We start from the raw sequence: 22,697 nt of genomic DNA, 5'->3' as shown, positions 1-22,697 counted from the left end.
TCACTGTCGAGTACAGACTGGGTAAATATGGAGCGAATAAGAGTGAGGCGTGGATGATCTGTAATCCATTTTGTATATAAAAAAAGAGATCTAAGTTTGGATATTATGTTATTGGTAACAAGCGTATGTGTTTTTTCTTGAGGTGGTTATACCATTAGGGAGATATACAGTGCTTGGAAAGCCCCTCTGGAAAAACAGTTCTCCCCTGAGAGTGTTTGAGTAAAACGTGTAACAAAGTGGAAACATATATTGGCAGTTATGGATGGCAATTAAGCTACACATGTTTGTCTTTTCAGATGCAAAATCTCAAGCTGTATTGTATAAATATTATGCCTCCCACTGGCCTGGGAAAGAGCATAAAGGGTGAACAGTGAACAATGGAGTGCGCCAAATAAAGTCTTTATGTGGTAATTATTCCTTTTTTGGAACATATACTGTGGTTCTCTGTGATTGGAGTTTAATCCGTATATTTGCATTTTTCCTATATCAGTCCACATTTTTTTTATAAGGTCAAAGGTACCCTGCACGTAAAAGAGAATTGGGAACATAGGATATGAATCTTGGAGTTAATAAATAAAAACTGAGAAATGCCAGACACAGGCATTTACAGCGTGACTTCAAGTGAGTCCCAATTTATATACAGACCACGGTAGCCTGGGCTTGAGTAATGCATGCGGTACATCACAAATGGATTTAATCTTGAAAGTGGCTGAATATTCAACACAATGGTGTCTGTGGTAATGGTGCTTTCTACATAGGGTATTGGTTTACGGTGATCTGTGTACTTGCACAATCTGGTGAAACACTTTTATTCTTTTGGACATTAGAAGAGAAATGTGTTGTTGGTTATAGTCTAAACCACACATATAATTAAATAGCTTCTTTTATACCTAGCACAAACCCCATACACCTATATGAAAAGGAATTCTGAAGAAGGGGTCCTGATGAAAGTGGTTTTTAGTCACCCAAACCACCGAAATATGTGTTGACCGTGTGTTGAACACCCTGGTCAAGATACATTGATGGAAGACCATAGAGGAGTCTCCTCAAAGTGTTTCTATGAAGAGATCGTGGGAGTGGGAGTTTTGTGTGGAGTATGCATGAGTGAATGCTTGGTATGAATGTAAGACTGGTTGGAGTTTATGGGTTTGTTTTATCTAATTTTGAGCTTGATGACATTGTAATTATGAAACATTGTACTTTGTATGTAATTTGAAAAAGATAATTAAATTTGAAAATTTGAATAAGAGATATATATGTCATTGCTATGAAATTTTCTATGAATAATGTAAGTTAAAACAAATTAAATACAAATATTATTTTTGAAAAAACAGTGGGTTAGCTGTGATTTGCAGACTGATTCTTCATGAATAAATAAGCTAGTGGGTCCTTGTATGAGTACACAGTCTGATGTAATGTCAAGAAGACTAATCGCCTCCTCCCTATCACTGGCCCACACTCCTCGCATCCACCGGAGCAGAAGTGGTGGACAATCCTTCTCCCACATAGCAGCAAAAACATGGAATAGCCTCTCTACGTGACTCCAGACCATCCCCTCACTTCTGGAATTCCATGGGGCCCTCAAGACCTGGCTGTTCGAAGAGCTACTGAGATCTGCATGACCGGATAGCCTATTGGGTGATAAATCACGCTTTTTAAATCCTGCTTGATTGACTGATTCATTTATTGAATTAACAAACCTTCTATATTCTTGATTATTGATGCAACAAAACAGGCAACGTGTTTCATTCCTTCTACAATGGAACTTCATCAGGACAGTAAATTGAACAACAACAGCATGATCTTTATACTAAAATATGATTAGGAACAATAAATACACAAAAGGTTTACCATATTTCCTGCAAGGGAAAGATACATGTGTGTGTGTGGTGGTGGGGGGGATTTAGATGAGTGTATTTGTGTATCTGAAGGTCGTAGTGTGATCAGAGTTCTGTGGGGGAGGTTCATGATGAGTCTGGCTTCTGAATGGTTTGTAGTCTTCTATAGTAGTCTACAGAGTTGTTTCAGAGTAACTTTACAGTATTTATTGTCATGCCCGACTCTGCTCCAGCTTGGCTGATACGCACTGGAAACATTTGCTGATAAAGACAGATCTCGATTTCCAAAGGTGTGCCAATGACTCAAGCAGTGTCTCGCTCCGGGCACTTCAAAGCCAAGGTACTTACAAGATCAACAGACTTCAAATGACTGTAGGCAAAGAGACTGCTGCACCTAAAAAACGTCAATCAAGCCCAGCTTACATGTAACTGAAGACTGCCAAATCAAGTTTCACAACCTGAAACTTACACATATCTATATAACACTAAGAAAAGTTTACCTGTTGTACCACACCCAACAACGCCCATTCAACCATCGCATACATATTACTGTACTACACGCAAAAACATGCAGTGCACCACAGCGTATATAATACTGTACTACCCAAACATTCACCCACAGCATATATAATGGTGTACCATTTCCAGCAGCAATCTTTCTGCTAGGACATAAACATTACTATAACACATCAACTCAAGTACAGCACACCAGTCATTGCATCCAAGGAAGTTCCATCCCCCAAATGCAGCTCGATTTACAGTCCCATGCACAACGTATTTCAACAATAGGCAGCTTTTAGGTGGTTGATCCTTGCTGGATGTCATGGTAATTTTGTCTAACTTCAGATCAGATGAGAAATTACTCCAGCACACCCAATAACCATGAAAGCTCTAACTGCTCAGGCTGTGCAAAACGATTGGCCATCTAGCTCTCAGCTGACAAAGTTCTTACTGTTTTGTTCTCTGAAGCATTCCCCAAATAACCTCAATTCTAGGTTTGTGATTTAAACTGTGCTCTATAGGTCTTACCGATTTTCATGCGTTATACAAATCTGTCAATAAATGCAACATTCTGCATGCACGTTTACTACAGGTGACAAAGTACAGCTGACTGCAACTCAGGCACTACACACTGTAAAACCAGGAAAATGTTTTCATCATCAATTGTGCATTTTCTCAGCCAGGCATACTCTAATACAAAGTCACAAGCCGATCAGATGCTTAGATTAGTTTTGCGTTTCAAAATCGCCAACAGCGTTTGATGTAGGGGTCCCTGGCTTCCAGTAATACTCAGTGGGAGGGTCCCCAGATTCCAGTAATGATGAAGTGGGGGTCCACAGAAGTCAAAAGGTTGGGAACCACTGAGCGACAGCATAGAAACATGGAACCTCAAAAATACTTACAGCCCTTTACCTCTGCGCCCCTAAGCCATAAAATCCATGAACTTCTACCCACCATATACCCTAAAAACCCTAAACCATGCACTACCAAGAGATCTCTGGACTATACGACAAGTGAGAATTCTTTAATGATTTTTAAAATGAAGAAATAACTAATACAATAATATATCACCCCCAGTTCCTGGCACTCTTCCCTGTACTCATACAGACCACTTCAAGATAACACCATCTTTGCTGAACGGTTCAGCAAATCCATTAGCTCCATCACCCTGCAGGAAGGTGAGCTAACCACACTTGGTGATTTCAGCATGTGGTTCTGTAAGGATTGCTTCACCTTGAGCCCTAATCTCCAAAGTCGAAGCAATGTGGATATACCAGCCCGCCAAATGGCTACACGCTCAGCAGGGTATACTTTAAATGATCTTCATCTACCATGGTATAGAAGATAGCCCCGGGACACACCTATTTCCACGGCGTGACCACCAAGCAATCTCGTTTTCCATCGCAACTCTCTCCCAGAACAAACCATTGTGGAACAAACCATTGTGGAACAATGGCTCCTGCACGCGTGCCAGACAGATGCATAATCTTACCTTGGTTAAAAGCCCTTAACCCACCACTATAGTGCTCGATAAGCTCAGCAGCCCAACAACCGCAGTCTCATTTCTCAACCTTGAATGACCTAATCTCTTTGAAGAAATCAGGATCCGATTCGAGGAAATCAGGATCTGATTAAAGCTCAACATTAACAAACAGGCACCACCAGAAGAAAAAGAGGAGGAGAACATACTCAATCAGCAAACCATGTTAACAGTGCTACCTCAGAATCTGTTGGGCGACAATGCAGAATGCTAAGAAGCGTCACTATATTGCTCATCTCGCCTATGCCCTACGGCCTTTGAAAGAAATATTCAATATCATCTCAGAATTCAGAAACCCACTCAAGCTCTGAAGAAATAGTTTGCTCTTAACACCTGTGACTTTTAATTTAATAGCCCAGAGCCTAAAGGTGCACTGGGTTGCTATTATTGTTTCATCAGTCAATAGTCCAATGCTCCCAGGCACACCATCACTCTTCACCTAAGAAATCACACAAGTCACCTTTACCCCACTCCTTTCACCTTTTAGATTCCAAGATGTTGCTCTATAAAAAACATCTAACTCAATGAATGATCCCTGGCCACCCATCCTATTCATGAAAAACTGGGAGGTAAAGTTGCTGAGGAACCAGAGACAACCACTATGAAAGCATTTTCTGTTTATGAGCCTTTCTCAAGGACCTCGTCTCTACTACATCAAAAGTGTATTCAGGAACTGGGAATCAGTGCCAATGACACCTGTAATTACAACCCACCAGCAAGGAATGCTCCATGGCCAAAAGGACTTACAACCATCAGCTGACGGAGTTCATCAAAAACAGTAACTTCTTCACTGCTGCCCAAGCTGGCTACCATCTGTGCTAGATTTTGGAGTGAGCACTCACCACCACCTGGCATTACCTCAAAACTCGAGCAGAGGGAAACTAAGATTTTTCCTGAGCTACATAGCAGATTTCTAAAACACATACTGTCCTGCTTCATTTACTGATTCTCTCACATGGGAGTATGAGGTAGGGAACTGGACTGGAACCCACTATTTCTCTCAATACAGGTTCAAATCACCCTTCCCTTTGAGCATCCCTTCATTTGCTCAACCTCTGCTCAAGTCTCTCAATACTCTTATATCCTACCTCTCCTGTCAAGGCCTGCTTTGGAATAACTAAGGAGACCAATGTCAGATTGTCCTGACACTACCACACGTGGCCAACAACTCCAGTGCTTGCATGCTTGGACCGAGCTTCCTAATAAATAATGTCAGAGTAACCAAGGACCGCCTAAAATTGAATGCCAGCAAGACAGAGGTCCTGACACATTATAACTGGTCCCACCCTCAAACAACCTCTTATCACCCCTGGCCAACAGGGACTTCGAATTAGCAACTTCTTTCCACCTCCTAAAACACAACAAGTGAATTATTACTTAATGGGATCCCAGCTTCAAAAGCAATCTACCACAAACATATTCTCATACCCAATGGCTCTACTTCGACACACTACACTGTAATAAATACATTGGAAATTACAAGAGATTTATAACACAACCTCATAACTCTGTATGAACCTCAACAATGGGACCACATCTCTCGGGCTTTGAAAACAATTCACTTGTTGCCAGCAACTCAGCAAATCTTACTGGAAGCCTGTTGTATTGCATTCAAAACAATTCATGGAAGTGATCCGTTATACAATGGAAATTGTGACGCTCTAGGCCCAGACAAAGCCAATACTCAAAAACAGCTCTGGAGTGAGATGCCTCCATAACGCAAATGTCATCTAGGAGGTACCTTCTTGGTCCAGTACGCTGCAAAACTGCAAAATCCCTCTTGACTTACAACTGAAAAATACAAGACCTACTCTTCTTCCAGACAGCTTTACACACTTGAAGGTTTATTTCCTCCGATGCTTGAGGCACTCAGTTTTCATTCACTACACTTGTGAAAATTCCACGACCACCACTTCTTCCAATGCACTCTAAAAACTTGGCTGTTTCCCTACTCTGACAACTGAGCCACCAAATCCTTATTACCAAACTATAGCATAGAGAAGTCTTTTGGGTTCAAATGTGGTCGCCGGAGAACTTGACAAGATATGTATGAAATTAATGAAACCTGCAACAATCTATTACCCAGCTGAGTGACAAATGTTATGCTTAGCCACAGCGAAAAGCCAACCACTAAAAAATAGGCGTGTGGTTTCTCATTCCCGGTAACAATTTTATCTATCTGAAAACTGAATAATAGAAAATTAGGTGTTTTTCACTTTGAGACGAGTGTAGCTGCTTTTTATTTCTTCAGGTTTTCTAATTCAAACAAATGCCTAACCTTCAAGTGCCACACTCAATTCACGTAGACACCCTCCACCCACACACATTTCCAATCATACATTAAAGCTCCTGCAAACACTTCAGGACAATGCAAGAGAACTGTGGTGACACACCAGATGCGAGTTCACACTGTACAAATGACAGAGAACATAACATAAAATCATTTGCAATATTCTGTCCCAACCAAGAGTCATTAAGAAATCTGGTCCATAACAAAGACCCAAAGGTGCCCTGAGATTGAGGAGAATTAGTCAACCCCAGCTCATGGGTGACATTGTCAACAGAGTTAATTTTCATGGGATGACACAACAGACAGACTTTTTGTTATGGCCTCTTGCAGTGTAAGTACTATAAAACTTTACAGGGTCGCATCTCTGTCCCAGAGGGTGGTAGAGCCTCAGAGTGTTTTGCGTCATGTATACTTTCAACTGGCCAACTTTACCTACCAGTAATTGAAGATACACTTGTTTCAACAGTGATGTTACCGGAGGGACATAGGTGTTATTGTGTAAGAGTATTGCACCATACTGCATCTGAGTTCCAAACCTAATACAACACATGGAGTAAGCTTCAGCTGCTCGACCCTGCTTCCCCTGAAGATTTAGGCGTATATATGAAGTATCCAATGTATACCTTATCTTAGATTTGTTTTCTACAGTGCTTTCCTAACCGGTATGGCCTCTAGGCACTTGCTAGCTAACAAAGACAAAACCTAATACTCTAATAAGCATTGTAATGGTACCCAAGGCCATGGAATACGAAAGCTAAACAGGAAATCTTGTCACCCAGCCCCATGATCCACAGAAAAAGTAACACACTAAGCTAAATATGAGAGGGGTACCTAGCAGCATTGTTAGTTTAGTAAAGTGAGCTACATGCAATCACTTGTGCATTCAGGACACTGGCAGGTAAATCTGCTTAGGCTGTGCTGCTTCTGTGCGGGAATACTTTACATACCTTGCCTTCTTGAGCATTTGGAATCCTTGATGCAGGTCTCTGGGCCCCGGCCAAGCACCACCGCTTTGCCATCAGGAAGCGGAATGGGATCATGGTCCCCATCCTGGCTCAGCAGGAAACACTCCATGACACAGACTTTTTGAAACCTAGGGCAACAAATAGTGGTTAGCCTCTGCCTGGCTCCCCCTGAGGAGGGTAAACATATGCACAAAACATCACCAGGAGAGCCATGCGGTCCAGCAGTCTTGGACTTGTCACAGGCTCAGACCACGTAACCCTGCTAGCCAACTCTCCATCCCACATGGACACCTTCCACACAGTACTGAGTGACCTCATCCCCACTAGGCAGGCGCCAACTTGTGAAAAACAACTCCTGCAGGATCCCTCCTTACCTAGACTCCTGCACTGTGCGCTATGGGTCCATACTTCCACCAATGATCCTCGTCCGATGTATGAAATTTCTACTACTCCTGCTGGTGCAGTAAAGCACTACTCCACTACAATTGTGTGATAAGGGCTTCAGTGCTCTCCGTGAGAGTAGTAAGTGCTATACAAATGACATACTACAATACAACACCAATACAACAATGACAGATAACTCTACTTCGAAGTTATGTTGGTCAGCGGCATCCAGCCTTAAAACAATACAAGCCTAGATGTCCACCGTTGGCCAAAGCTCAACCCAACCAAAACTGAATTGTGGACTTTTACAACAGCACATCTAGCCCCAGATCAAGACATGGCTTTCCAACAGGAAGGAGTTAGCCTACCACCATAATCTAAATCCGGCCCATAATATCTACAGGTTTGAACTCCAGAAAGCTACATTATCTTGTAGAAAAACTCTCCTTTCCAACATCATTGCACCACTCAAACCACTGCCTTCACAAAGGTGGAGATGAAGATGACCAAAGAGAAGGGGCAGGACAAGCCTTCTACTTTTATGCATCCTGTATCTGCGAAGGACCAAACAATGTGCAGAACGGCCATAGTCTGGCTAGATCAGTACGACAGGCACACCATAGCAGACTGCCACCCACCAAAGGTCATCGGCCACTGTAGTTGCTCGCACTCTAGCTCTAGAACAGGCTTCTCCAATGAGTATCTTGTGAGGGACTGGTAGCTCTACTGCTACCTGTACGTAGCTCTCCTTTATGCAGCACGGCAAACTAAAGTAGAGGCTTTTACTTGGTTGGATTAGTATATGTATCCCAAACTTGAAAAGTGTGTATTCAAGGCTAAAATGTGTGCATGTTCTCACTAACTGATGTGCAAAGAAAAATGGTTGAATTTCCAAAATATATTTAAAGCCGATACATGAGTCATAAAGCAATTGTTTGAGACTTGTTACTAATATCACCTTGATGCCAGGAACATTGTAGCTATATCGGTCGTGTATTACACTTGTAGAGGTATACCTATGGCCAATGGAATTATGCACCAGGGGAGGGACAAATCATGCGACAAGAAAAGGCAAAATTATGTGCCATAATGGCCTGGGGCACATTTTGTGATTATACTACTTCATTACTTTGTCATTTCTACACTTGAAAACAATCTCTGGGCATTGGTTGCACCACAGTAGTACCTGTTTAACACCCACATATAGCAACTAGCCACAGAAAGGTGACCAGACAATCTTTGCAAAGGGCCTTCCGATGCGCTGCATTTTTAGTAACTTTTGATCTGTCTGAGCTAGAAATAAAAAAATGTTGTTAATGTCTGCAGATTATGAAGCACATGATGGATTAGGTGGTAAATCAATAATTATGTAAACAACGTCTCGGCCGCATAATTGTATAATTTCAGCAGCCCTGGCGATGCCTCACTGACACAAACCTTTTGCTTACATTATTTGCATTACCCCTGGCACCTCTGCCTGGTGCCCTGGGGTGATCACTGCTAGTAATCTCGTTTATGGTGGCAAATAATTTAATCTTGTATGACGTGTCACTGTGACAATACTAATAGCATCATCAGCTTGGAATTATTTTCATTGAAATTAAGTAGCTCTTATTACAGAAAAGGTTGGAGAGCCCTGGTCTAGCACCTTGAAGGGGTCGCTAACCATGCAACATAGCTTAAGCCATTTTAAAGCCCCTACTTGCCAGGCTTTCATCGCCTGGAATACGACAGTCAGGCCAGAGGGTCAGGCCCTTCGGACCTGAAGGGGTCTTCACTGCAGTTCTTCAAGCGAGAATATCTGATCTCACTGCCCTACATCCCTCCACCTTAGACTGTCCGGGGCCCACAGAACTGAATATCAAAAAGCAGACAGCGCCTGCTGCACCCCAAAGCGCCCCTTGGCACACTTCAAGGCGCTAGAGGATCATTTGCACTAAACCAAGGAACGAAAGTCCCATCGCCTCGTGCATCCTGCCCCATGCTCGGAGAGCCTTGAAGAGGCAGCGAAGAGGAACAAGCACTTCATGTCTCCCATCTTTACAACAATCCATGAAGGAGCAGAGACCTACCTCTTCACTCCGCACCCGCTGGCACCCAACTGACACTTGTCACGTGCTACTCAGAGCAGTCTCTTCGCGTTCCGCCCTGCCCCACCCCACTTTCAGCTCTGCAATAAAAGCTACTTCCCTTCCTTGTATGTACTTTTTTGGGCTGTGTAAACTGATTTGCGTTCCACGTGTAACCACAGGTTGTCTGGTATTTGTAGCCATTTCCCGTTTTTTTTAATGTAACGCGCCCACTGACCCCCTGGGCAAAGTTGACGCTACGTAAATTATCTTAAAACAATTAAATGATTGCAGAGCGGCAGATTATCAGGTAGCCTGGTTTCTCAGAGGAACCGCTCAGCTGGTCAAAGGTCAATCAAAAAGTGTAGCACAGCCCAACAGGACTCATTTCTCTTCGGAATATCATCACCTTTTGACTGGTGCCATCTTGTCGGAATAGCTCCCGCTTTAGCGTCATCTTCTTATGGCAAACATTTTTTTTTATTTCTTTGTTACAGTAGAACAATAATCCTCAAAAGAAATTAAAATACCTTTACCCAAACTTAAAAACACTAGATAAAATGATTTAAACAAATTTTAATGATGAAAACATTCATGCTTCGATGCTACACAAAATCCGCGAGTATCATGGTCTGGTAGTATATTGATTGATAAGAGTATATCACGCATGTGTGGCGAGGATATATTTACTCATAACTGTAGGATATTACATATGTTCAAATCGGTTTGTCGTATATAATCTCTTTCTATGACCAAAAGTTCATGAAAAGCTGCTGTCAAAAAAAGTTCTACAAAATCCGAAGAGTTTCAGATGAAGATCAAAATATATGAGGAAAAAACATATTTTTAGGACTCGGACGTGCAGAGCATACAATAATGATGGATAGAAACACACAAAGCCCACTGTCACCAAAAAGGGCATCCTGGCGCTAGGTGGGTGACAGAATCAAAAGAAGAAATAAATTAAAACGAATTAGAAAAGAGAAAGTTTTTTTAAAGCCTTACGAAAGGCAACACGAGCATCATTCAGTACGATGAAGGGAGAGAGGCGAGCATTCCAAGTTTTACCAGGGAAAAAAGACAAGCATTGGCAAAAATGGTTAGGTCTCATCTACAACTGCTATTGGCTTTGGCAATGTGTTGTAGCCATTCTGTGCACCAGTGAGGCTGAGTGAGGCATGGCTAACATTGATTAAAAAAAACTTCATTAATGCTGGTGGAGTCACAGCACTTTTTTATTTTTAGCCCTCTGTGTAGCACCCAAAAAATAATTCTCTAGAAAATTGTTTGATTAAACTAAACAATTTCATTGGGAGCACATTTATATGTGAAATCTACAATCTAAAGGCCTGTAACACATATGTGGAGAAAGAGGCATAGAAATACAAGCAGGGTAATTTGGCATTTTAAGAGACAAGAATTGGAGAAAATTGCTATTTGCTCCCTCTGACAATAATATCTCATAACCACTAAGCTGGTTAACTCTAGCTCTGAAAAAGCTGCTAAGAGAGTGTATCAGGGAGTTAAATGACATACAACGACCAACTAGGAATCTATGTAAACCACACTAACAACACAACCCCTACTAAACCCCTCACTGAGGGCTCTTATTCCGTAAATATACTTGCCACCAAGCAAAAGGCTTTACAGAGCACTTGAGTTAATTTTGAGATTAATGTGTGGCCTATTTAGGGCTAAGACGGCAATCACAATATAACACTCAACCTTATAATCCTTAAAAGAAGTAATGTGCTATAACAGTTAAAATACTTAAAGGAATCTGAACAATACAATCCGAGGAGCTTCACGTTATCCGACTCTAAAAACTAGAAAAAGGCAACTTGCATTACAAGAAAAATACAGGTTCACGATTGAATCTTCAATAAATCAATCATTTGCAAAGCGCACTACTCACCCGTTAGGGTCTCAAGGCGCTGGCAATAAGAGACAGGCTGGAAGGTGTGGGTTCACTAAAAGAAGGTGCCAGGACCTTTAATCCAAATGAGAGCTCCAGGCCCCTGGCAGGGGCACCCAGCGCATGTCCTTGAATTCTCGTGGCCTGGAAGAGCTTGTGTGAAATGAGATAGATGCCTTCTTCTAGTCAAAGTAAAACTGCTGGGAATGAAATGAGAACGGTTAGTCACCCCCAGAGGTAATGTGACCACCGACAGAAAAGAGTAATGGAGAAGATGTCTGGATTATCAAACCACTCAGTCACCTTGCTCCTATGAACAAAGTCCAACATAATCTTAACTAGCAATCCGCAAGTAAATCTCAAACTCTGGTCAGGAAATATTGCTGGCACCCGCAAACAAGCACTGGAGTGGTGGAGGATGGCTTGCTGGAATTATTCAAAGCTTATCATGTCATCGGTATTCAAGAGTCTAGGACATGGAATTTGACTCACTCATAATTATGTTGTCTAGGCGATGTTTGGAAATAAGGGACAGATGAGCCAAGCAGAGGTTTGGTGTTTCTAGAAACCTCTCGTACTGGACATCACAGTAATGTGAACCAGGGGTGGCTCCTCTGCTAAGGCAGAGGAGCGTTGCTCCGCTGCTTTCAGCGGAAGAAAAATAAAATGATAATAACAGATCATTATTATCTTTTTATTTTTAGCAGAGGCAGCAGGATAGGGCGGGACAGGGCTTAAGTGAGGAGTGGTTCTTGCACTGTAAGTGCGCATGTCTGTTTGGCCGGCCGTGTTGGGCCAGCCCAACAGACGTGCGCACTTTGCATTTATCCACCCGGATGTATTGATTTGCCGGGAGGAGAAAGTGCACAGGGTGTCCCTCTGTGAGAGTCGAAGCTGGGCGCTCACACCAATCACGGGGCTGCTGTCACGCTGGTGATAGCAGCTTCGTGATTGGCTGAGGGGAGTCTGAGAGCCTGTGTGCTCCCAGATGGTGAGGACGAGGAGACAAAGGAGATGCACCAGATGGACTAGGTAAGTTTAAAAAAATATATATATGTACATATACATTTTTTTTTAGCCCCGCCAACCCCGTTCAGTGGCAGCCGCCTCTGATCTGATCTAAACTTCCACCAAGTGTGTTATAGCACAAGGTCAAATTTTACAAATGCAACTGTCTCCCCCCCAACATTATTATTGTTACGGGGTTTGTTGGAGTTGGGAGGCGCTTGTCACCTAGTATCGCACCTGTATAGGGCCTCGATTGCTGATAGGCCCCATAGCCCATTTCCGAACGATGCCCAGTGGAGCAGGACATGTTTAATGGGCTGGACAGGGACTTCAATTCAAGAGTTAAGTTGGGCCTTTTAAATTACTTGCCCCGGACATGTGTCACCCCTGTACTTCTGCACAGTAAAGACCCTAACAGGACTAGCAGTTGTCATAGATGTCAGGCACCACTGGCCCCGTTTCTGCACCTTACTTGGCACTGCCCCTTGGTCAATTCCTTTTGGGAGATTGTGGTGAACTGTGTGATTGCGACACAGGGGACTGTAGTTACAGTGAGTCCGACAGTTTGTCTGCTAGGGGACTTTAAAACACGTAACAGGCAAAAAATGAGTTTAAATTCCTGCACCTCTTACTATTCCCGGTGAAGAAGAGAGTTGCCATTACCTGGATGGTGCTAACAGGCTGCAGTATGGAAGGATGGGAGCGAGATGTGAGTGAGTGGGCGACTGCAGAGGAAGTGCACCTCGGGAAATGGAGGAAGGATGATAAAGTGGAAGAAGTCCTGCAAGACTGGGATGGCCTACTGAATATGTTTTTGGGGTGGAGTGAGAAGGGGGTTCACAGGAGGACTCCACTGAGGATGACGACTCGGTACAGACAGTTGCTGGCGATATTCCCTGAACAGTATCACAAGAGGAGAGTTCTGGGACATATTAATTAACTATTTTCTTAATATTGGTCTCGAAATGGACCGACTGTCGCTTCAGACACCTGCTGAATGCTGGGAAATGGCAGAAGTAATGGGCTACCGTTGTGGTGCTACTGTACTTTAAATGTAACCCCAAAAAAAAAATCTTAAAAAAGACAAACACAACAGTTAATTGTATGAACCTTTTAATATGTAATGTTCATAATTCCCCCAGCTCCTTACGTTGGCAACAATCTGCCCTTAGTTGAAAGAGCCTTCTGGCAGAGAGCTATCCATCCCACTTCATCATAATTACTGGGAATTTTAATGCCAACTAGTTTCGAAAGGGGGAGGATCAGCAGGAATAATTACGTTCTATCAATGTTTTGTTATATTGGCACAGCGGTCTCAGGTGCAAAGGACGTGCATGTAGAAGAAGGCCCGACCTCCAGTTCCCGCTCTCTGTATGCATGGGATGTGTGCAAGTAGGAGTCGTGCTGAGCGGAGGTCTCTGGATGGTTTGTGAAAGGCGATGTGGTTGTTATGTTATGTTATGTTATTAGTTCTTATATAGCGCAAACTACCCGGAGGCCTTGTAGCGCTGTTCAGACTAAAAGATTAGACAAACTGGAGGAATCCCTAGGCTTCTATAGAGAGGGAGGTACTAACTTACAATTAAAATAGCCAGGTTTTAATGGCTTTCCGAAATTCTGTCTCCTGGGTCATCATACGAATGTTCATAGGCAGAGAGTTCCAGAGTTTAGCTCCCTGGTACTTCAATGATGTTCCTCCCCATGATGTTCTCTTTACTTTGGGAACCACTACAAGGGCTTTAGAAGCCGATCTCAAGACCCTTGTAGGTGTGTAGAGTGTGATTAATGATTTTAGATGATGAGGGGCCCCTTTATATAGAGCTCTGTGAAAGAAACACAGTGCCTTAAACTTTATCCTTTTTTCTACTGGAAGCCAATGCAATTCAGTCAGAACTTTCTTAGCCGATGTGGACCTAGGCAGATTAAATAACAGCTGGGCTGCTGCATTTTACACCACCTGTAATTTGTTAACCACATAGCCTGGAGATCCCAGGAAAAGACTGTTTCCATAAGCTAGCCTAGATAGGATCAGGGCTTGTACTGCAAGTCTTTTGGCCAATGGCGGAAGCAAACCAATGACCTTCCTAAGTAACTTGAGTACCCAAAACAGGTGGCTGAAGTTCTCTTGGCCGGATATTCCAGGGTAAGTTTGGGATCCAACCAAACTCCCAAAGCTTTGATCTGAGCTTTCGGTGGGGGTAAATAGTCTAACTGTATTACTGGCACAATGTTCTTTGCAGGGTTGGCCAGTTTTCCCAGAAACATAATTTCCGTCTTTTCTTCATTGAGTTGCAGCCTGCTATCTGTCATCCAGGAAGCTACCGCTTGTAGGCAGGCAGGCAAAACTGAGTTATCAACCTCCTTATTGGAGGAAAAGGAGACCACCAGCTGCGTATCGTCCGCATAAGCAACCAGAGATACTCCAAAAGGTTCTATGACCTCTGCCAGGGGGGTCATATAAATGTTAAAAAGAGTGGGGCTCAGTGATGAGCCCTGTGGAACTCCACATAAAAATTTGAACTGATCTGAGAAGAAAGAGCGATCCAGGACTTGAAAGGTTCTGTTTTGTAAAAAACGAGCTCAACCATTTGAGTGCCATGCCTTTGATTCCGCTTTTTCCAATTCTCTGAATAAGTAATTCATGATTGACTGTATCAAATGCAGCGCTCAAATCTAACATTATTATTGCAGTCGCCTGTCCTAGATCCATCCGTTTTCTCGCTTCTTCTGTGACCGCAATCATCGCTGATTCAGTGCTGTGGTCCGGTCTAAACCCCATTTGTGTTATGTGCAAAATCTTGTTAAGACAGGCAGGGCCAATATTGTGCAGTATATTGAAGGTGCAAGTGAGGAGTCTCCCTTATGTACGTCTGTCCCCCCTGCACTCAGTGTTGCTCTCTGTCACCGGCGGCCTCTCCGTGCCCCTCTCTTGCGCTTGACTGTGTACTTCTTTCCTTTGCTTCCCCCTTCCATGTTGATTCTCCCCCCACACCCTCTGTGCTGCTCTCAGCCTCGTCATGTGCCCTCTCTCAGGAGCTTTGCCGCCTCTACCCTGCAACTCCACTTCCCAAGCAAATCACGGCCCTCCCAGTAGGAGTCCTTCGTACAAGCGCTTAACCATGAAGTGCTTTGCACTTGGCACACTGACACACCTATTGTATGAATGTCTTTTTGGGACTTTGTTGCCGGCAGGACTAAGGCAGTCTCGCCCCCATGGAATCAGCAGCCTCTCGGAGCCAGCTGCCAATGATGGGGGTCCCAGGGGCCGCTTGCACTTCTGCCTTTGGTTGAAGGCCCCAAGGCCCTGTAGGGCAAACACAGGACCCACCAGCATGGGGGCCTGGGCATATCTTCCGCTGGTGCCGCAGGTGCAGTGGCACCGTGGTCTAGAGGCCTGGGAGACCCACTGAACCCTGATAACTGCTGCATTTTAATTTCCTTTCTTGCCCTGGAGTCCATGACACATGCTGACTATGCTACTCCTGGGGGCAGCCAAGGGTAAACAGACACAGCTGTGTAATAATTCTTTATTCTTTTCTGCTGACACACTTTACTTTCGTTACTTTTTTCTTTCTCCACTCACATTACTTATTTTCTTGCTTCGTTTCCCTGACTATTTATTTCCTCGAAAACACTAAACCAATTTTGGTTCATCAGTGGTTGTCCGGCTGTCCATCTGCACGCGGCGTTCTCAACTTTCACAGATCCTTTCTCCAGTAGTTAATATAGGCCTGTTTTTTTTTCATGGCAATCTAGTGCTTGCAATCCTCACTGAATAACGGAATAAAGAAAGGAATACAAGTCCCAGAATGCAAAGTAAAAAAAAAAAAAAAAAAAAAAAAACACACAACTAACTGGCTGACCTACTCCCGCCCCAGTATAGCAAACTTGGGAGCGCTGTGCTCCCCCCTTTCCTCTACTAATCCGACAGCGAACAGTTCCAGAGACTCACTCCCCAGGGCTGAATGGGGCCCATTGGCACTGAACGGCAGCAAACCAATGTACATCCACTGCTAGAGAAGCGTGAAATCAATCACACAGCCAGGTGCCCGCCTTATTGTTTATTTCACTGATCAAATATATATATGGTTGATTCTGGCCGTGTTTACATTTCATTCAAACAGGTCCAATGACTTCCAGACCCAGCTGGCTCTATAAGTGAGTAGTCACATGGAAAGTAACATCTGCTGTCGTGTTTTTCTATGTTGAAGGTAAAGCTTATGTGCTCACTGCAGCTTCATGGGAATAACACCTAGCGAGAAGGCCAACATGGTCAGCGACAAGCAGGCCACTGCTTGAGGTTAGCACTATCAGTGAGGGGACGGCAACAATTGCAACTATTTGGCTTCTGGAGCTGAATTTCCACCTGCTCCCACAAAGGCATTATCTACTATCATTCACTGCGCGCAGACTGCATCGTGCTGTATTTTTCGTCATGCTTTCCTCTTTAGCACTTGCCTATGGACAGCTTTTATCTGTTCATTGTCAAAGACCTGTTGTGTACAATACCAATACTTACAGAGGGCCTTGGTTTAACTCACTGCTGCCCAATGGTTGGCTTTCTTGTCAATCTAATTTGTTTTCTAATCATTCAATTACTTTCCTTTCTCTAGTCATGTCTGTACCTTATCTAGAACATAGCTTTTTTTACTTTTTCATCATCCTTTTTTTGCCATCCTTTTGATTGGATCACTGCTATCCTTTCACTGCTTACATTCAGGGAACTTATTTTTTTCTTTTTCATCCAGGACTCCAAGGAAGTGCATGTGCTTTCTTGCTCTCTCCTTTATGTGTTACTTTCCCACTTAAATCACTGTCCCTTGTGCCCTCCATCTTGCTGCAACATCCCACCAATGCATTCCTACTCTCTGTTTTATTTGTTTTATTTCACACCTTCAATCTAGCTGTTCTGTTGTCCCCCTAAGGCTGCTCCAGCCACTCATCAGCATTTATTTCAACCCACACCACAGCTCGTCTGCTCCACCAAGGTGTCCCTCTCATGGTCGCATTTGACTCATTTTTTAGGTCAAGCATAGCAGCGCGCAAGCACTGCTTTCCCGACGTGTTGGTATGTATCTGAACTTTTAACCACCCCCACTGCACGCCCATCACGATCACTCATTCATGGGCTTGCCTTTCAAAAATCCTTTGTTTCCATTGGCAACTGCTTTACGTTTGTCCCTCCTGAGGGCGGTTTTGTACCGCCTTGGACATCGCCCCTGTTACATGGATTGTCGATGAAAGTGGACTGCACTTTTGTCGATAACTCTGACTTTTTCCTTTTGTCTCTCTCTCTCCGCACTCACGGCGGCGCTTTGAATACGCTTGCTTATGTCATCTGCTTTATTTTCAGTTTGTGTGGCAAGAAAGGTCCAGTTAGGAATTTACAACGCTAATAGCTCTAACACGAGCAAACATGAGGCCCATTGCATTGCAAATGCTTGTTCTATTTTCTTTTGGGCAGGTCCCAGAACTACATTTTGCTGCAGGGTGCTCTTTTAATGTTTTTTTTTTTATTAATTATAAAAGCACTTACAACTTATTTTCTTTCGTGGACTGCTCCAGACCAGCGCCCACCATCTTGGAAATGCATTTTAAAAACAGTAACGAAATGGCTGTTGTGTTCTGTAGGAGTGTGCGTTTGTTGATGCATGCTCATGTAAACCGCTGTGTATACGGATGTGGTATTTGTAAAGCATGAACCTAGCCAAAAAGGCAAAAGGGGGCCATACAGGGTAAAAGGCAAGCAATTCAGTCACCATGCAGTCTATTTCATGCTTGAGCCACCTTAGTGCGATGATGAAATCTACAAATAGGTTTGCACTCTCTATATCAAAAGGCGAGATTTATTTATGTTTCCAATATTTGTTTGTTTTTAGGAATTACACCTTAATCCATCAAGTTCCTGTGTTTTTTGCGCTTGAATTCGACCATGGCCTCCGAGAAACCATCTCCTACCCATGATGGAGGTAGCTGTATTCCTGGGACCAATTTAGTTGGAAACATTTAAGTATGATTTCAACGAGAAAAAGGAAATCATTATTCCATATTTCAGAAATAAACAGGAATAAGAGCCAAGAGCATTGGTTGTGAATTGGAGAGATTTCAGCATGTTATTCACTGCAAATTGGATTCAGTCACCAGTAGCTTGTGCCACAGCATTAGAAAGTTGCTATTTTGTCTTTATAAGTGTTACTTGCTGAATGTACTAAATAAAAAATAAAACGCACAAGTCAGAACGTACATTGTTTCGAGGTTCATGGGTTACAGGTAAAAAAAAACAAATCTATAACTTTCTTAATATGCATCCAAAAGTTAGTTAGGATGTGTGCACGAGTATGGAGTTGAAAAATAAGCATTACAAAGGTGAAAAGGTTTCGCCTTTTGACATTGCCAATGCTTTTTTCCCAATGCTATTCTGCGTCATGATGCGGCAGCCATTTTTTTTCAGTCTTCCATTACAAGATGGCAGACGCCCAAATTGGAGCTAATTTTAAAAGAAACAACAAATACAGGTATGTATACATTTTAGGAAACGAGCTCCCCGGTAACACATTTCTGCTGCCAGGCCCTGTTAAAAAGTGAAATTGAACTTAAAACATAAAAGGATGCATGGGGCGAAGGAAAGTGGCGGGTGATGGGGTTAGAAAGTCCACAACTAGCAGAAGTGTGCATGGTACGGAGCAAACAAAGAGCCCTGGGAGGGGGGTATTACAAAAAAGGCTGATAAAGGACAGGAGGAGTAGGAGAAGAGAGCTAGGGGTGGTAGGGCAGCAGAAGAGCACATGGGGGTGAAGTGGGACACACACAACGGAGCAGACGAGAGAGTAAGAAAAAGCATGCACTCTCATGGAGTGCAGAGAGCTAAAAAATAAAAAAAAATAAAAAAAAAAGTTCCCAAAATGTAAGGAGTGGAGGACACAATTCATCCAATCAAAAGAATGGTAAAGAAGCTTTGCTCCAGAGGAGGAATAAATACAAGAAGAGGAAGGAACACTTAAAGAAAACCTTTGAATAAGAAGCAAGGAAAGAAGAGTGATAAGAAAACCAATCAATAAAAAGCAATGGGCTAACTTACATGTCTGTGGGGTTTTGTTGGGGTTTGCTCACAAGGGATCCATGGTTAACACAGGAATTGTAATACATTGTTCCGATGAAAGGTGGAAGCATGGAGTGACTGGAATGCCAAATAACTCTTCTGTTTTTTGTGTATGATTGCTCTTCGTAATGCTGTACCAGGAGTGGCGTTCTGATGTTGTGAATGAGGCCCAAGAATTTCGTAATTACTCGTTCTTATATATTCTATTTCTCCCAGATTGATAAGATAGAGTGAGAGAGGGGTAGGGACTACATAACAGGCATTGAGGAGCTCTGTTACACCATAAACCACAACAGCCAACAAACAGCCCAAAAAGGCGAGATAATAGTGGTCTAAATTATGCCCTCTGACAGGTGACAGTGGTTAAAACTGTGCACTCGCAGTGTGTAAACACAGTCCAAATTCACAACCTCTATTAAAGTTAGAGGATTAAAACATGGTGCACGACCTGTTGCCCGGGGTATCTCCCCAGATTCCAGATCCTCACATGGTCCTGAAAACAATACAGTTTCAAACACCAAATGTAGGTACAAACAGCAATGCTCCTTCAAAGATGGGTTCAACTCGTGTAGAATTAAACTATCTTCTATTCCTCGTTACGTATTGCTCGCCACACGTTTCATCCACACACTAGACCAACTTTCCCCAAAGATAAAAATCATGTATTGTCTAGAGAAGAAGATGCTACGTAAGGTTGATGCCCCTACTGCGGAAGCGGGCTCAAAAATGCAGAAAATAATCCTGTTCGAAGTCAAAGAGACCTCCTTTTAAGAAAGGAGTTTTATGTGTTAGGAGAAGCAGCCCAAACACTCATTAAATGGACAGGCAATATGGAAGGTCCAACAGTAAGTAACAAGCACAGTGAATGAACAGCCATGGTTTTTTGAAGTGGATTGAACAGGACTTAGCGACCAAAGTTGTTCAGAAATGTCACCATAATCATATCAATATAGGACTATATTAGACATATTACCCAATATGTCTTTTTATAACAGATGTTTATTTTGAGCCAGTTAGCCTAAAATGATGTTTTTCTCAAACTAGAACATTTATTGAATGCAGTACATCAAATACCGGTCTAAGCTGATTTGCTGTAAATAGAAAGAAGATAAGAAAATCTTTTATAATGTCATTAAGAATGTAGAATTTCAGAAAACACACCTTGCTTTGTTATCTGCAGAAAGGGGGGCGTTATAAAGTTGCTCTCAGCAAGGTGCCGCTAACAACTGGAATGTTTAGGTTTTGTTTAATTACAATGAATAGACTGTCGAATACATAGCAATAAAGAAAGCAGAGTGGTATGGCTGTCATTATGATGAAACCCATCATAACAATGATGGGTTCACACACGTCCTGCTACCCCTCCCAGCCCGTGTTAGTGGATGTGAGCTCAGATTCTCAGTAACTGGATGACAAGATCCAGGGGGAGAGGGCAAGGCGAGAGAAACTTTCTATGAGTCGTGGCTTTTACTTGCCCAAGTTAATAGCCACTCCCTTTAGTAGCCATACTCCCTAGCCACAGTACTGAAAGTATGTTGAAAAGGCGGTGTCTCCCTAAATAGGTCACAAAAGGAGGGAAAACACCTCACAGCAAGAAATACAAATTTTGAAATCAAAAGACTAAGGGCCAGATGTAGCAAAGGGTTTTTCCCATTCTGTGTCAATTGGAAAAAGTGTTCGTACATATGGCCCTAAGTATGGAAGCTCATGTTCAGGTATTGGGCAGGTCTAACCAAGCTGAAGGGTTTGAAGGCAAGGCTGAGATTAGCCAAGGCAGGGCTCGAGAATGAAGCAGGGTCTTTGGTAAACTGGGAAAAATTAAGGAACTGGAAAACAGCATCCTCTGACCCACCCACGAACTGCAGACCTAAGGCCCAACCATAGGCCTGGATCAGAAGACCCAGATCCCAGGACCCACATGTACTATTCAAAATGGTAGCTCTCTTAATACTGTGCCAAAAATAGGAGGTGTTTGTTTTTACTTTGGGGGTGGGGGAGGGTCTCTGCTCTTTAGGGGCCTTCTCTCCTCCCGTACTCCATTAAACCACCAGACACTTTTTTCCAGGACACAGTCTTAAAGTGTGTGGTATCCAGTAATGGGCGTCACACAAAGCATTTTCAGTTGCAGTCAGCTAATCAGGTTGACTGTATCCTTGAGTCCTCCAAGGTGCTGCGGCTCCAGTGGTGGACTAAGGGAGAAAATACTAAAACTGTCCAATTGGATTGGTTTATTTTTTAATTTAGAATTAGATAAACCTCATTTGATCCAGCTCTGCGGATGGTTCTTCTATTAACAGACAAGATAGCGCTATAATTTAACCCCTCTAAATGCGCCCAATGGATTTTTCTTGCGCAAATATGTCAAAAGCTACTCAGGTGATTTAGACCAAAGCTAAAAAAAAAAGCCTTATTGTGAGCAAAGTTCTGATTTCGTGCTAGGTATGATGTAATTCCATCGCATTTTTTACCATTAAACTTCTAAGGAAGATAGAATGAAAAACCCTTCTTTTTTTTTACCCCAGTATGAACTTAAATATTCCCAGATGGATCTCATGGAACTTAAGATACCGAAATATGGTCAGATGAGCCAGGTCTCTTCAATGGAAGTAGAGTCTTAGCCACAACTTCACAGTCATTAATCTGTGGAATATACATCTGCAAAAGGTTTGAATTTGGTTTGATCTTGAAAGTCAGCCTCTACTGTTTAGCTCACGCTTCCCATCCAAACCCTCATTTGCAATGGAGGACACTGGCGCAGGTTAATGTTTAATGCCTGCAATCTGCTGCATTCTGGGCCTTTGATACCTAGATCGCCAAATGCTAAGTTTGAAACACTCTAAGACAAACCCTATATATGAACTGATGGAGAACCTGCCTGCTCGGTTAACAGTAGCTATAACTGTTGTAAGAACAAGCATTGGCAATGGTAATTGACCTTGCTTACCGTTTCACAAAATTGAGAGCGACTGGCAGACGAATGCTTGTTTATAGCAGTCTATCAAGATCGATGCACCTTCCACATTTCTGCTGCTGCTTTTCTAGTGGCCAGTAGGTGGCACTGAAAGGCAGCAAGCTAGCGCTGTTTAAG

General features: G+C 42.9%; 1 protein-coding gene across 3 annotated transcripts in view; it reads right to left on the bottom strand.

Annotated features, from left to right (window-relative positions):
• The window catches only part of PNKP (polynucleotide kinase 3'-phosphatase), an 80,878-nt gene that overhangs the window by 36,219 nt on the left and 21,962 nt on the right, over nucleotides 1–22,697 (bottom strand). For 2 of the 3 annotated variants that reach the window (XM_069200883.1, XM_069200885.1), the window contains exon 2: nucleotides 7,117–7,262. In XM_069200883.1, coding sequence (XP_069056984.1) covers nucleotides 7,117–7,243 — 127 coding nt within the window. In that variant the 5' untranslated portion in view covers nucleotides 7,244–7,262. Of the gene's footprint in view, nucleotides 1–7,116; nucleotides 7,263–11,502; nucleotides 11,703–22,697 lie in introns of all 3 variants that reach the window. The other variant, XM_069200884.1, reaches the window with a different exon arrangement.

Source organism: Pleurodeles waltl, chromosome 7 (genome assembly GCF_031143425.1).
Source record: "Pleurodeles waltl isolate 20211129_DDA chromosome 7, aPleWal1.hap1.20221129, whole genome shotgun sequence".
Taxonomy (NCBI): Eukaryota; Metazoa; Chordata; class Amphibia; order Caudata; family Salamandridae; genus Pleurodeles; species Pleurodeles waltl.
Note: the sequence above shows the minus strand (reverse complement) of the source record. Positions and strands in the feature narration are given on the sequence as shown.